The 14,627-nt window shown below is 54.8% G+C and overlaps 2 protein-coding genes across 3 annotated transcripts; one reads left to right on the forward strand and one right to left on the reverse strand.

Moving 5' to 3' along the window:
* Positions 1 to 176: 176 nt before the first annotated feature.
* SRPRA (SRP receptor subunit alpha) lies at positions 177 to 5,948 on the reverse strand. Its single transcript, XM_028529070.2, has 14 exons — positions 5,685 to 5,948; positions 5,000 to 5,083; positions 4,545 to 4,708; positions 4,199 to 4,359; positions 3,805 to 3,955; positions 3,524 to 3,677; positions 3,248 to 3,339; positions 3,047 to 3,165; positions 2,816 to 2,902; positions 2,364 to 2,536; positions 2,062 to 2,275; positions 1,476 to 1,639; positions 1,296 to 1,394; positions 177 to 1,154 (listed from the first exon to the last, which is right to left on the reverse strand). The coding sequence occupies exons 1-14, from the start codon at positions 5,799 to 5,801 to the stop codon at positions 1,026 to 1,028; spliced, it is 1,908 nt and encodes a 635-aa protein (XP_028384871.1). The 5' UTR covers positions 5,802 to 5,948; the 3' UTR covers positions 177 to 1,025.
* Positions 5,949 to 6,048: 100 nt separating this feature from the next.
* Positions 6,049 to 13,330, forward strand: FOXRED1 (FAD dependent oxidoreductase domain containing 1). 2 transcript variants are annotated; one of them, XM_036014306.1, is made up of 11 exons: positions 6,049 to 6,409; positions 8,291 to 8,511; positions 9,217 to 9,327; positions 9,880 to 9,998; positions 10,858 to 10,952; positions 11,225 to 11,326; positions 11,673 to 11,749; positions 11,933 to 12,093; positions 12,185 to 12,314; positions 12,550 to 12,654; positions 12,885 to 13,175. In XM_036014306.1, the coding sequence occupies exons 1-11, from the start codon at positions 6,202 to 6,204 to the stop codon at positions 13,137 to 13,139; spliced, it is 1,584 nt and encodes a 527-aa protein (XP_035870199.1). In that variant the 5' UTR covers positions 6,049 to 6,201; the 3' UTR covers positions 13,140 to 13,175. The 2 variants fall into 2 exon arrangements, with proteins under 2 accessions (XP_035870199.1, XP_028383742.1); XM_028527941.2 differs by having other exon boundaries at positions 6,052 to 6,286; positions 12,885 to 13,330.
* Positions 13,331 to 14,627: the final 1,297 nt, after the last annotated feature.

The following is a 14,627-nucleotide window of genomic DNA, read 5'->3' on the forward strand; positions in this document are numbered from 1 at the left end:
GACAAGCCTGGTTTTTGTTAACTCCTTCGCCTGGGGGAGGGGTGCTCTTGTCCTCAGTGGCCAGTTTACTGAAGTCCACAGCACCGTCAGCCCCTGCTGCCGCCCTTACCATCAACCCGTTCACATGATGTGGGATTTGTTTTGAGTCCTGTGTGAAGTAATTCCAAGGCTAAGAGGCAATTTATTTATGAAATTTATTTTCTGATATATAAATTATGCTTTTCTCTGGGCAGATAGCCTTCCCCTTATTGCACTAATAGCACATCTGTAATACCAAGCTACAGGACAGGTGTCAAGAGGTTTGTACTCTTCAGTGTAGCACTGGTCTGCCAGGCACTGTGGGGAGGGGGCCTGCAAAGCCAGGGTCCCTCAGGGTGAAGAATTGGGAGGGAACAACTTGATACTGTTCTGACAGGTGCTTTTCTCCCAGAAGGGGAACATGCAAAGCTTACATCCTGGTTCTGGGCGTGGGGAAGAGCAGGAGGGCTGAGAAGACCAATGCAACACCTCAGCTCCACTCCCCTTCTCTTAGGGAAGAGGGGATTCATTTTTCTCTCGTTTGTAACAAATCTTTCTGGCCTAGCTGATGCTTTGCAGAAATGATGAGGATGAGGTCATCAGAATTTAGCAGCAGTTGAGATCATTGCCACAGTATGCTTAGTATGCTCAGATGTCCCTATGCCCACACTAATTAGCGAAGTTCTGATGTGGATCTTCTGACCACTGGTCAAGGCTGTAATGAGACCGAGTCTGCAGGCAGAGTGACGGGGATGCCGGGGGAGGAAAGGGGTGGGGGGCACAAGGGGGCGGGGGATGAGCAGTGATTGTAACATGATTGGGCCCTCTGCAGACAGAGGCCGGACTGGACAGGGGCGGGGTGAGGAGGAGCTGCATAGTCCAGGAGCTCCCTGCACTCTGCCTTCACACTACACTGGAGACAAGTTGCTCACACTCTAAAGCACGTTCTTGATACAGGAACAGGGACTTTGGGGGGAAGCAGTGATTTGGTATTGGGCAAGAGCATGTCAAGCCTTCATGAGAGCAGCCACCACAGCCTTGGCGTTGAGACTACGCAGGTCACAGTAGGTCTGGCCAGTGCCCACAAATACGATGGGTTTGCTTGTGATGTAGGTCATAGAAATAGCAGCTCCCACCTGACGTGGAAAAAGGGGTACCCAGTCAACTCAAGGACCTTCCATTCACTCCCCAGTACAGGAAGCTCTGTAGCAAACAGGGCCTTAGCTCCCCTATAGAGGATGGCCGTTCCCTGCCCTCCCAGTAACACTCGTATTTACCTTGTCATCGATAGTATCAAATTTGGTAAGGACAATGCCATCAATGAGCCGAGGTGTTTGAGCCATTGAATGGTCAGCCAAGGCCCTGTTGAACTTGACCTGGAAAGAAGTGGGGTGTAAGTGTAAAAAGTACCTACTGGCTAAAGCTGAGGTTGGGGAGAACCACGCCATAGCCCTCACCAGTTGATCCACGGCCTCGTTGCCTACTAAGGCCTCCCCCACAAACAGCACCAAGTCAGGCGTGTTGACAGTAATGAGCTTGGCCAGGGCAGCCATCAGAGGGGCATTGTCTTGCATGCGACCGGCTGTGTCCACCAGCACCACATCAAAGCCTTGATTACGTGCTAGAGAGAGAGAAAGTGGTTGACTAAAAACTCCTGGGCTGTCACACGAATTTCCAGCTTTCTCTCAAAAAGTCCTGGCCTGACAACATTAAAAGCCTACCAGTTTACTTTCTTGGGCTCTGGGTATGATCACAAAGTATCAGGAGAAGAAAAACCTATTTTATGCTCGGCTCTCCAGGCAGTCAAGAAAAGGACAGCAAGTGATGGAGGTGACCAAATATAGAGGTTTCTTCTGGGAGAATATAGTAGCTTTGCTTGCAACTACACCTACCACCCAAAGCAGAGCACGGCAAGTCACCAATCCTGACTTGCTACCGAGCAGCCTGTCGGTAGTAGGGCAGCCCTGACACTCAGCATACTTTAAGCAAACCCAAGGAGGAAAGGGGCCCAGACCAGGTTCCCACACATGGCGTGCACTGTACCAAAGGCAATAGCTTCCATGGCGATGCCAGCGGCATCCTTGCCATAGCCCTTCTCAAACAAGTGCACCATGGTGCGACCACCGTGACTCTCGGGGGGGTGCAGGGCACTCAAACGTCGGGTGTGTGTGCGCAGTTGCTCCACAGCCCCGGCACGAAATGTGTCACAGGCAGCAATGAGGACACTGAAGCCATTCTCTAACAGCCAGAAAGAAATCTGCAAGACAGGCAAAGGAAACTGTTACCTCAAACCACAGCTGCTAAGACAGTGAAGAAATGTCAAACAGGTGGGGAACTACACTGACCTTGGCAAGGTTCGTAGACTTCCCCACTCCGTTAACGCCACAGAAGGTGACAACATAAGGGCGCTGATGACGCTGGGCATCCATGATATCCCGGAGCATGTCCACACGCCGCTGTGGCTGCAGAATCTGCACCAGGGACTCTTGGAGGGCCTGCTTCACTGTGGAAGTCACCGCTGGAAGGGGGAGGAGACGCAGCCATGAACCCCCAAGAGTGCACTTCACGAGCACCCACCAGCTTTCTGTGCTAAGGAAACTTGAATCTGGGTGCTCACATGACCAGGCTCTCACCACAGGAATCCACCCCATATCTGAGACTGTCCTAGTAAATACTTTACAGGCATTAGTAGAGGTTTAGAGCTTAAGGGATTTGGTGCAAGTCAGGGTAGTCAATGCATCTGAACTCCTGGTGTACATCACGCCCCCCGTACACTTTGCTTTAGGGTGATACTCACTGCTGAACGTCCCCATCACCTTCCCTTCCAGCTTGTTGGCCACGGACTCACAGAGTTGGACTGCAATGTCTGCTGCTACATTCTTTGCTGCGGAGGGGGTAGCACGTGCGGTGTGAGTGCCGTGTCGACAGTTAACGACCCACGTGGTGCAGCCAAGAAACTAGTTTGTTCTGTTCTCTACCATCCCTCCCCCACCAACAGGAGCCTGCCCACCTGCTCCTCAGAACTCACCGATGAGATGGTCACGCATCTTGTCCAGCACAGATTCCATGTCTTCACGACTCAAGCTCTTGGAGCCCACAAGGCCCTTCAGCATCCCAAACATGCCACCCAGAGTCCCCTTGGTAGCACTGCAGGCACAGGAGAGTGGGCGGAGTCAAGTCTCACCCACTCTGGAGCCACACACACCACCCACCACCTGCGATTTCCTACCTAGGCTTGGTAGGGTTTTGAGCGGCCCCCTCATCGTCCGAGCTGCTGCAGTCCAGATCCTGAAGCTGCCCCCCAGGCCCAGTCCCTCGAATCTGCAGGGTACAGGGAAAAGGAGACAGGATTAGGCAAACTAATGGTTCTGAGGGAGGGGGAAAAAAAACGCAGGATTTATTGCTCTGTCCCCTCAAAGAAATCAAAGGCACCACCCTCCCCCTCTCTACTTCCTCCCACATTGTTTTTAATGGCGACCTTCACTCTGGCCCTGTTGACTCTTACCAAATTGATGTCCTCAGGCGGGACGACCTCTGGCGCTCCATTGGTGGTAGGAGCGCTGTAATCCAGGTCTTCCTTGTTAGCACAGCCACCCAGCACCCACACCCGAGGTGCTTTCTTGCCCTTCTCCTTTGGAGCATCGGACTTCGTGGACTTGCTAAAAGGGTTACAGCACAGAAGGTTACGGTGGAGAAGCAGGAGAGAAAACATCCACCCGAGAACCACAGACAAGAATGCCCTTGCCCCCAACATGGCTGGATTACAGCAAAGGTTAGAATGCTCACCTGGACTTCTCCATACCCTTCCCATGTTTCTGGATGAACTCCTCTCGCTTCCTCCGTATCAGCTCTTCTTTGGAAAGTTCTACCCCGTTCTCAGCCCCCACTGACTTCTCTGCAGAGGCTGTTTTGCTGGTAGCCAAAGGGACTTCAAAACCTGTTTGGAGAAAAAGGACCCGATTCTAACAAAATAGACAACAGGGAAAACATCTTCCAAATCCTTAAAGAGGCCACCAGCACAAACAGCTTGGGGCCCACAAGGACTGGGGATGACAGCAAGGGTGGCGGGCATTTGAGTGAGGGAGACAGGCAATGACAAAGAGAAGGACAGGGAACCACTTCAGTCCTTCGTACCACGTTAACTTTTCATGGCCTGTGTGTCCAAGGAGCTCATACTAACCTTCCTTCTTGGCCCCCTTGTTTTTTTTATTCTTTGCTTTCTCCTTGGGCTTTTCACCCCGTGTCTCAATCATGGATCTTACAGGTTTCTTGGCCTTTTCAGAATCTTCATACTTCTTCATAGTAGTTGGAACCCGGACCTTACTGCTCTCCTCTGCTTCACTAAAGAGAAAGAGAACGGCTGAAGTCCAGAGAAAGGACCCTCACACCGTAAGGGTAGTTTTGAACTGCGCAGCAAATTTAGAAGCATCTTCCAATAAACAGTTTACTTTCGATAAGTAGCCTCAGGAAGGGAGGGGAGCTCATCAAGTCACGGAAATTGATTTTGGAGAGGGGAGGCCTCTCACCGAAGGAGCTGCAGAAAGTCATTTTGGAAATCGAAAGTGCCATTCAGTAGACTCAAAGCACTTTGCTGTTGGATCTCCGTGCGGTACTTGTCCCGAAACAGCCGGTGCACATCATCTATCAACTTGTCTACATACGTCAGTGTTAGGATCTTCTGAAAACCAACCTGTTTAGGGGAAAAAACAGAGCCAACGGATCTGCTTACATGCCATTCCAGAAGACAGGGAAGCCAACTCAAGCCAGGCCTCCAGATTGGCTAAGCCCTCTGGCAGGTGTCCCTGACCTGAGGGGTAGCCAAGCTTTCTGCCTGGGCCCCAGAGTTTCTTCCCTTTACCCGTACCCTCCTTGCCTTCTCAATTACTTCATCATATAACACTTTCTTCAGTTAATCAGGGTTCTCTTACTAATCAGGACTATGTTGAGGATGCACTTGTCCCTCTAAAATACCCCCACTTACCACAAACACCAGCTCAAACTGGTTGTCCAGTTTATACTTGAGTGTGAGCGCTTCATGGGTGAAGGAGTTGTTGCCTCCCCTTTCCTGGAAAGACAGTATGTCTCAAGAGTTCTGACCACTCCCCAGAAAACCCAGTCTTGGACCCCTCAACGATTACCTTTGGGAAAGAACCAGATATTCCCCCAGTCAAACCTGTTCCAGGACTGGTGGATGCTGGGAATTGCTCTCTAGCATTCCGCCAGGGAGAAACGAGATGACAAGCTGGGGGGTGGGGCAAAAGGTGAGAATGGCAAGACAAATGGGAGCCAGAAGGAAAGTCGTCACATACACCACCAGGTCCAGTAGCAGCTGCACGCTTCTCGCAATTTAAAAAGGCGTTTCCCCACCCATTATTTCACCCATCCTTGGAAACAACAGAAAACGAAGCTGCCAGGGACGAAGAGAGGGAACGATGTTAAAAGTCTGAAGAAGCGCCCACTCCGGAAGAGTCCCAGAAAGTGGAGGGGGAGGGGGGCCCGCAAAGTTGCTGGACGGCCTGAAGGGGGCGGAAGAAAGTTGCTGGATACCCGCGAGCGGCCAGTTCTCCGGGTGGAGAGGGTGGGAGCAAGGCACGGGGTCGGTCGAGGGGGGACTACGGATCGGATGGGAGGACGAGCCCGCAGTTCTGACCCAGAGGGGGCGGTACCTGCAGCAGCACAGAACGAATCAACGCGTTAACGGGCCCGGTGCAGGAGTCGCTCACGCCCTGGAAGCACCAGAGCACGAGCCCGCCCTTCGAGAAAATGGTGAAGAAGTCGAGCATGGCGGCAGCGGGAAAGGAGCCCGGCTGGCGCCGGGAACTGAGGCCGCGATCGCCCGACTTCCTGCTGCGCCAAGCGCGGGACACGTCACACTAGCGGCCCCGGAAACTGGCTCAGCGGTACTTCCGCTCAGAGCCACGGGTTCCCTACCTTCCTCCGCCTGAGGGCGCTCTGCACAGACGTAGACAGCAGGCTGGCCAATGGCGGGCCGGGTCGGGTCTGGGCGGGGCTCTGGGGAGATCACGGGGAGACAGACCGCCTATAGCGTGCAGAAACGGGGCCCCGAGGAGCCGCTGGCCAATGGGTGCGCTCTCCGAACGCCGGGAGGCGCGGAGCAGTGACGGCTGCGAGCCGTGCCGAGTTTAAAGGGTCGTGCCCAGAGAGAGCGCGCTCGGATGGGCGATGTTTCGAGGAGCGGTGCATCTCTGTGCAGGCCGAGGCCACTTGGGCCGGCGCCTAAGCACGCTCAGAGGAGGCTCGGCTCTGGGTAAAGTTGAGGGCACCGGAGGGCATCATGGTTCTGGGGTACCCCCAGTCTCCAGCTGTGTGACCTTCAGGACTTGGGACCCCGGCCGTGCTGGGCAGACAGTGGGTCAGCTGGGAGAAGGGGGTAAGCTTGCCCGCTGGAGCTTGTCAAGCCTGGGCAGATGTATGGATGCCGAGGTTTCCCTTCTCAGGTGACAAGTCCTAGATGTCTCTGTACCTCCGCTTACCACCAGCATAAGAGACCAGGCTGATTCCTTAGCTGCAGAAATGTACGTCGAGTCCTGCTCGCGTGCAGCATGCGGTGCTTAGAGTCGCTTAGAGTCGGGGCCATGAAGGAGGGAAGAGAAGGTGATGGCTGAGTATGTGCCCCGGAGGTGCCTGCATTGGAGCTGGAGAGGGCAGATGTTCTAGACCCGTTCAAGACTGGCCAGGCCCCAAGCTAGTGTCGTTGTAGAAGTGTCGACACGTGGAGCAGGTGGCAACAGAGATCAGATTTGAAGGATGTTTACTGGCTCTGGAAAGGTGTGTGTTTCAGTTTCTGGAAAACTGAGCAAAGGTTAGGAAATAAAAAGCATTTTTCTTGTGCAAGGAACTAGCCAAAGCCATCTGAAGGGTTGGAGCAATAGTGTGAAATGTGTGGACAGGTAAGGTAAGCCCAGATCAGAGAAGGATTCTAATGCTGCTGCCCCTGGCCTTGGAAACAGTGAGAAGACTTGCACATCTGTGAGTTAGGTGTTAATGATAAAGGAGTCATTTATTCCGGATATTCATTGAGCACCTCAGCTGTCAGGTAGTCTGCTAGGCTGGAGATTCTGTGGTGAAGGTGGACATAGTACGGTGTGAAGCAATCACAAGTCAACAAATTCAAAGTTGCAAATGTGTTTCATGCTCCAAAAGAGGATCACAGACCTGTGAGTGAATGTGACGGCAGAATCTGACATAGTCCAGTGGGGGCGGTCAGAAAAGGTTTCCCTAAGGAAATAACTGAGCTGATGTTTAAAGGAAGCAGCATTACTGGGGCAAAGAAGTGGACCCAGACTTTCAAAGCAGAGAGAACACCCGTGTAGACTGCCTGTGATGGGAGGAAAAACGGTGCCATCAAGGAAGTAAAGGGGTGGGGGCTGGAGTGGGTGGGGGAGGACAAGGTGAACTGGAGCCCGACCTTGTCTCACGGACCATGTTCATGGATTTTGGACTTTTATCCTTAGAGTAACGGAAAGCCTTTGGAGGGTTTTAAGGGAGGGAGTGTGATTAAATTAGTGTTTAGAAAAGATCATTCAAGCTACGACGTAGAAATGAATTTGGGAGTGTTGGCAAGAGGAGAATTAGTGGGAACAGTTAGGAGGCTTTTGTGTTGATCTCAGAGCGATTGCGGCAGTTTGGTCCAGGACAGTGGTGACAGAGATAGAAAAAGGGGACAGACTGGAGAGATATTTAGGAAGCAAAGTCATCAAAACTTGATAATATATACGACATGAATGTGAGTTTGCTGGTGGTGACAGATATCCAGGATAAGGGGCCACTCAGAGGTGCCATGCTTCAGAGGTTGCTGCAGTGCGGGGTGTGCTGGGACCTCTTGGTCCAGGAGCCTGGGACCTCCAAGTGGAGGTGACAGTGTAGTAATGCAGTTGAGTATACTGCATTACTCTCCTGCAAGGAGCTGGCCAAAGCCATCTAAAGTCCAAGCGGCTCACAAGAGAGATAGGTCTACACAGGAGATAAAGATGCTTAAGTCACCTGTCCTAGGGACCAAGTATAGAGTGTTCATTTTAGGGAGTTGAACCTTGTGCTGGGCGTGATGCACGAAACGGAGGAAAGACTAATAGCATGCAGGCCATGCAGCAGAGCTGCTGAATACTGCCGGTGCATATGACCTTATGAGAGGGGATGACAGTGGGGACCGCCATCAGTGAAATTTAGCCCCCCTTTTCCTGTGCCCACCCCCAAGCCCCCTACCACCTACAAAGGAAATGTACAACCCTCTGACCATCACCGCATCCCACAGGCTGGGCTGGAAAGGTGTCTGAAATTAAGAAGACATTGCAGTCAGTTCTTCCTGGAGGGGCCTGGAACTCACTGTATGACACCAGCCACCTGCCCCCTGAACAGTCGGATGTGGTGATTGTGGGGGGTGGGGTGCTCGGCCTGTCGGTGGCCTATTGGCTGAAGAGGTTGGAGAAGCAACGTGGCGCCATCCGGGTGCTGGTGGTGGAACAGGACCACACGGTGAGGTCTGGGGTAGGACAGAGTCATGGGCGGGGCTGGGGTGTGGGTTTTATTGAGGATTCTAGGGACAAGAGAATGGGAGAAAAGACCTTAATATTTGGAGGTCCAAAGGGCAAGGACTGAGCTTTGGACCTTACTGAGATAGTCTCAGGTTCTTCCTCCCTCACACTCGGGATCTTGGCAATAGTTTTTGCCTTTGAAAGGGAATTTTACAACGTTGGATCTCTTGAGATGTCACAGGTCTGGCCAAGAGAGCCTGCACTGAAGGTATAATTGATACAAACAGCCCCCGTTAGGTTTCACTATTTCTGAAATTTTGCCCTGAACTGTTCCCGATACTGCTGCCAGCCAGCCAAGAATCTTGTTACTTTGGCCGTATCCCTTTATCTTCCAATTAGTAGATTAAATGTTAACCTCCTGCCCTTGGACTTCTGGGCCATTACCATTTTGTACGGCTGCACGGCCCATTCATGATGACTGACTCACTCTGCTCTGCTCGTCTGCTAACGAGGACTGTAATAACTGTTGTCCTCTCCAGCCCGCAGGATGACCTACACATGGGTTTATCCCTGTCGGCTCCTCTCCGGTTACAAACTTGGACTCCCTTTTAGCTTTCGGTGTGTGACTCGCCGCTTCCGTGACAGCGTCCTGCTGCCGTGCGGCAGGGGACTCGCTGGTCCACCGACTCCCTTTGTCTTCCCACAGTATTCCCAGGCCTCCACTGGGCTTTCCGTGGGCGGGATCCGCCAGCAGTTCTCCCTGCCCGAGAACATCCAGCTCTCCCTCTTTTCAGTCAACTTTCTACGGAACATCAATGTACGTGCATGGAGATTTGGGGGTTGGCATGATGGCCCCTCTTTGACCCCAGAGAGGCGCAGTCCAGCTGGCTAGGGAGGACAGAACAGGAGCAGGCAAGTCGGAAGCGAAGCACCCCACTACCCACCCTGTTCTTTCCCAGTGGCGGTGCCTGGAGGAGGGCTCCCCTGAGGGTTAGGGCCCTGAGCCCTGAGAGACGTACATGAGGAAGCCAAGAACTCCTCCGTCCTGCCTTCATTTTTAAAAAACATTTAAATTTTTTTAAATTATCTTAATGTTCAATTATAGTTGTCTGTGTTTACCCCCCACTACTCCCCCCCACCTCAGCCAAACCCACCTTCCTCCCTTCCAAGATTTTTATTTTTAGAGAGAGAAACATCAGTGTGAGAGAGACACATCAATCAGTTGCCTCTCACAAGCCCCAAACTGGGGACCTGGCCTGCAACCCTGGCATGTGCCCCGACTGGGAATTGAACCTGTAGCCCTTCAGTTTGCAGGCTGACACTCAGCCCACTGAGGCACACCAGCCTCAGTGCTCTTTTTTGCCTGTAGGATTACCTGGCAGTAGTCGATGACCCTCCACTGGACCTCCAGTTCAACCCCTCGGGTTATCTTCTCCTGGCCTCAGAAGAGGGCGCTGCAATCTTGGAGAGCAACGTGAAAGTGCAGAGGTGGGTGCCTGGCGCGTGCGGGACTTCAGGACTCGGCACGCTCTGGGCCAAGCGCTGCTGCAGAGCGTCCTAAGGGGACAGACGACGAGAGCCACCCAGGACACACCCCAGACCCAATAAACCAGAACTCCCCGGGAGGGGCCCGGGCACACGCAGCCATTTCCCGGGAGAGCCAGTCAGTCCGTGTTCTAGGCTTTGCAGGCCACATAGTCCCCACTGCCATCACTCAGCTCGAGGCTGAAGCCCAGAATCCGAGACAGACAGAAAAGCACACAGATGGGGGGGCCCGTGCACCTGGGCTGCAGCCGGACGTGGCAGTCCTGCCGTCAGTGGTGGTCTCCATTGGCCACCAGTGGGCGTCTTCAGCAAACGCTTCTCCCAGTCTCACCAGTGACGTTGGGTCCAGTCCTGGCGGCTTTCAGATGTTTGCTAGCTTCTGTATCATCAGAACGTCCCCATTTACATGTGGGGAAGTCGAGGCATAAAGAGCTAGTAAGCAGTGGTGCTGGGATTCCAACCAGGTGGTCTGGCTCGTGAGTGTGGTCTTTCAGCAGCTATGCTGCTGCCTTTGGACATTGGAATTCCAGGGGCGGTGGCGCTGCTGGCGGACGTGATTGCACTGGGAGGCGGGCAGGGAAGCTGCCCCAGCCAGAGGGACAGCAGGCTGTTGGAAAGGAAGAAGGGATCGGATGACAAATTGCCTCGGAGGCTCATTTTCCACCCATTCAACGAGGACAGAAGACTGGGGAGTTTGGGCAGAGAAGGGCGTAGATGAGGTCGAGCCCACACGTTCCCTCTCTGCACACTCACCCTCTCTACCACACACACACACACACACACACATCCATGTTTCTTTCAGACAGGAAGGAGCCAAAGTGTGTCTGATGTCCCCTGAGCAGCTGCGGAACAAGTTTCCCTGGATAAACACAGAGGGAGTAGCCTTGGCGTCTTACGGTAAGGCCTGCTTGCATGGGGGCTGGGGGTGTGGGGACCCCAAATGCGAAGTCTCAGCACCCTGCAGCCAAGTGAAGGGCCGACACTCCCCTCCTGGCCAGCAGGGCCTCCCTGGGCGGTGCCAGCTTTCCGTTCTGCCAGATTTGACTCGGTGCACTCGGTCAGCTTGACCTTCCCCAGCCTGCCGGCCCAGAAAGAGCTGGGGGTGCGGGAAGTACAGTAGGAGAGGAGGCTCCAGTCCCTCTTCACGAGTCCTCTTTTGTTCCCCACAGGGTTGGAGGGTGAAGGTTGGTTTGACCCTTGGTGTCTGCTCCAGGGGCTCCGGCGAAAGGTGCAGGCCATGGGGGTCCATTTCTGCCACGGAGAGGTGACACGTGAGTCCGAGGCCCCACGCCCACTGCTTATACCCTTGGCCGTCCAGGGCACAGCCTTGACTGTCTTATCTTCACTCACAGGCCAAGCAAGGGTTGATGGGGAGACAGCTTCTCCCCTGCGGGCTGGTCCTGGGCATCCCGACCCCAGCCCCTGGCTCGGCCCTCTTGGAGATTTCAGGGCTCTCAGTCCTGAGTGGGGCCAAGTGCGAGCCAGTGATGCTGTTTGCCTCAGTGTCTGTGGGAAGCTCCCGGCCTCCCAGCCTCCTTTCCTTCAGAGACCGATGGAATTCCCATCTCCTTCCTCTTCAGGGCCTCAAGGGCCTGTTTAATTTTCCTTTTCCTGCAGGTTTTGTCTCCTCCTCTAACCGCATGGAGACCACGAGTGGGGAAGAGATAACTTTGAAAAGGATCCATGAAGTTCATGTAAGTCCCCAGCCTAAGTATCTTCCTTACCAAGTGGAGGGACGAGAAAGTTAATGACTGTCATTTGATCTTTTACCCACTGCCAGTGTGGGTAAACTAAGGCCCAGGAAGAAACCTGCCTCTCTCGGTGGCCAGCGTGCAGGCCAGACCCTCCGTCCCTCCCTCCCCCTCTGGTGCCTGCAGGTGAAGATGGACCACAGCGTGGAGTACCAGCCTGTGGAGTGCGCCATAGTGATCAATGCGGCCGGGGCCTGGTCTGGGCGGGTAGCAGAGCTGGCTGGTATTGGGAAGGGGCCGCCTGGCACCCTGCAGGGCACCAAGCTGCCTGTGGAGCCCAGGAAAAGGTGACTTGCCCCAGGGCGGCTGAGGAGGTTGTTGAGTGGGAGGAGCGAAGAGTGGCTGTCCCCCCACACCCTAACCCCAGGGTTGCGGCAGGTATGTGTACGTGTGGCACTGCCCCCAGGGGCCAGGCCTGGAGTCGCCCCTCGTTGCAGACACTAGTGGAGTCTACTTCCGCCGGGACGGATTAGGCAACAACTACCTGGGTGGCTGTAGCCCCACTGAGGTGAGCGAAGTAGGGTCGTGGGCGCTGGGGAGGGGACAGACCGACAGTCGTTGCCGAAGCAGGCCTTTGGGGGGGGGCCCAGTGCCGCTGTTAGTTGTGCAGCCCCTCCGGGTTTGGACTGGGCTGTTGTCCCCGTCCCCCACCTTCCGGAGGGGCTGTTTAAAGGGGTCTGTGAGACCTGGCTCTGTCCTCGTGCCCCAGGTAATGTAGGCCTTGTCCCCACCTCTCACCCCAGGAGGAGGAACCAGACCCCGAGAACCTGGAAGTGGACCATGATTTCTTTCAGAACAAGGTGTGGCCCCGTTTGGCCTGGAGGATACCAGCTTTCGAGAGTCTGAAGGTAACTAGAAGGAAGGAGACAGATGACACTGGAGCCCCTAGGTCCCCTTGGAAAGCCTGTCCTCGGCCTCTGTGCACCTTCCTCACAACTGCTAAGGACTCCGTGGTCTAAGGGCCCATCCCATCGACCCCCCACCCAGCAGTAGTAGAGGGTGCTGATGCCTGACCAGGAGAGAGGGCTGGGAGTACTGGAAGCCTTCCCAAGAACCCCAGCATCCTGTGCCCCTGCAGGTCCGGAGCGCTTGGGCTGGCTACTACGACTACAACACCTTTGACCAGAACGGCGTGGTGGGCCCCCACCCACTGGTTGCCAACATGTACTTTGCCACGGGCTTCAGTGGCCACGGACTCCAGCAGGCGCCCGCTGTGGGGAGGGCAGTGGCTGAGATGGTGCTAGAGGGCCGCTTCCAGACCATCAACCTGAACGCCTTCCTCTTCAGCCGCTTCTTCTTGGGAGAGAAGGTCCAAGAGCACAACATCTTCTGAGCCTGTAAGCTCTTCATTGGCCTCCTGTCCCGTGTCATCCCCTGGCTCAGATCCTGGCCATTGTCACAGTGTCCTCCCCAGCACCATCTCGGGAGGGAGGGTGAGGTCTCCTGCACCCTCCTGCTGGCACCCAGGTGATTCTGTCGCATGTGACTGGGCAGGTGGACAGTCTGCAGGCTCTGAGGTCCCGCACTGGGGTCTCTGCTGCAACCTGCAGGCTCTGAGGTCCCTGCCGCAACCTGAGGCCCAGGCTGATGGAGAGCAATGGGGCAGGACCCCAGGACTGACCGCTGGCCCAGACCGATGCTACCCGCCAAGGCAATCCATCAGGACAGAGCACCTCGGTGGCCCTGAGCTCTGTGGCCCAGATTTGGCTCCTTCCTGCTGCCAACCCAGAAAGATCACCTCCGCCCCTCGTCGAAGAGCCCAGGCAGGGAGTATTCTGGTGCAGCCTGGCCCGGATTTGTTACCAGTCAATAAATGCGATTAGTTCCATCCTGCCAGTTTCCTGCCCCTTCCTCTCTTCTCCCAACGGCAGTTCCCTCTGAAGTGCCCACCAGGCTGGGAGGAACATAGCCTCCTCCTCCCCCTCCCAGGGGTGATCTTAAATCCTTGTTTGCAAGCTAAGGCCTCCTTTTCCCCACTCCGGGCAGGGGTGTGGTTGTAGAGGGGAGGAACGTGTTCATTCCTCTGCAGTATCATCAGCTCCAGCTTTTGGTCAGGCCCAGGGCTGCATATTAGAAATGCACCAGCAGGCAAACCTAAAGGATAAGCAGCTTAACAAAGGGAGTTCAGGAGGAAGTGGGGAGGGGAGTGATTCCAGGCTCAGGGACGGAAAACCACATGCAAAGGCCAGGGACCAAGAATTAGCAAGGTTCAAGGGACTGGCGAGATCATGATTTGTCCTAGCAGGTCGTGGCGGGAAGGAAGAGGTACTTCAGGGCCAGGGGCTGAAGAACCGTGTTGTGGGCTTGGATTTCCTCCTGTGGGTAGGGGCCGCTGATGGGTTTTCAGTAGGGAAGCAACGTGATCAGGTTTCCCTTAAGAAAAAGCACCCAGCCTGCCCCGTGGACAACAGGCTGTGAGGCCTGAGTAGGCCACCGGACGGAGGGCTGCCCCTGTAGCCTGCACAGCAAGGACAGGCCTGCAAGGTCCCAGTAAGGAGCGCGCTGGTCCGAGAGGCTACAGTGGCCCCAGGAAACTGGGTCAAGTAAGGCTCTCATCTCTGTGTTGAACAGCTAGATGGATGTCCTGCTTCCACAGAGATGAGGACAGAGTTGTGAGGGACAGAATGGTTCTGTTCGGGGCAGTGGAGCTGAGTGCCTGCAGGACAGCTGCAGAGCCATCTAACAGGGTTGAATTTATTGTTATGGCCTCAGGGTGGTCTGGGCTGAGGCAGAGATGTGAACACCGTGGGAGAGGACGCTGTCACTGAGGGAGGGTAGAAGGGTAGAGGACAGAGGGGCGAAGCTGGAGGGACTCCATCAC

The sequence above is a fragment of the Phyllostomus discolor genome, chromosome 13 (genome assembly GCF_004126475.2).
Source record: "Phyllostomus discolor isolate MPI-MPIP mPhyDis1 chromosome 13, mPhyDis1.pri.v3, whole genome shotgun sequence".
NCBI lineage: Eukaryota > Metazoa > Chordata > Mammalia > Chiroptera > Phyllostomidae > Phyllostomus > Phyllostomus discolor.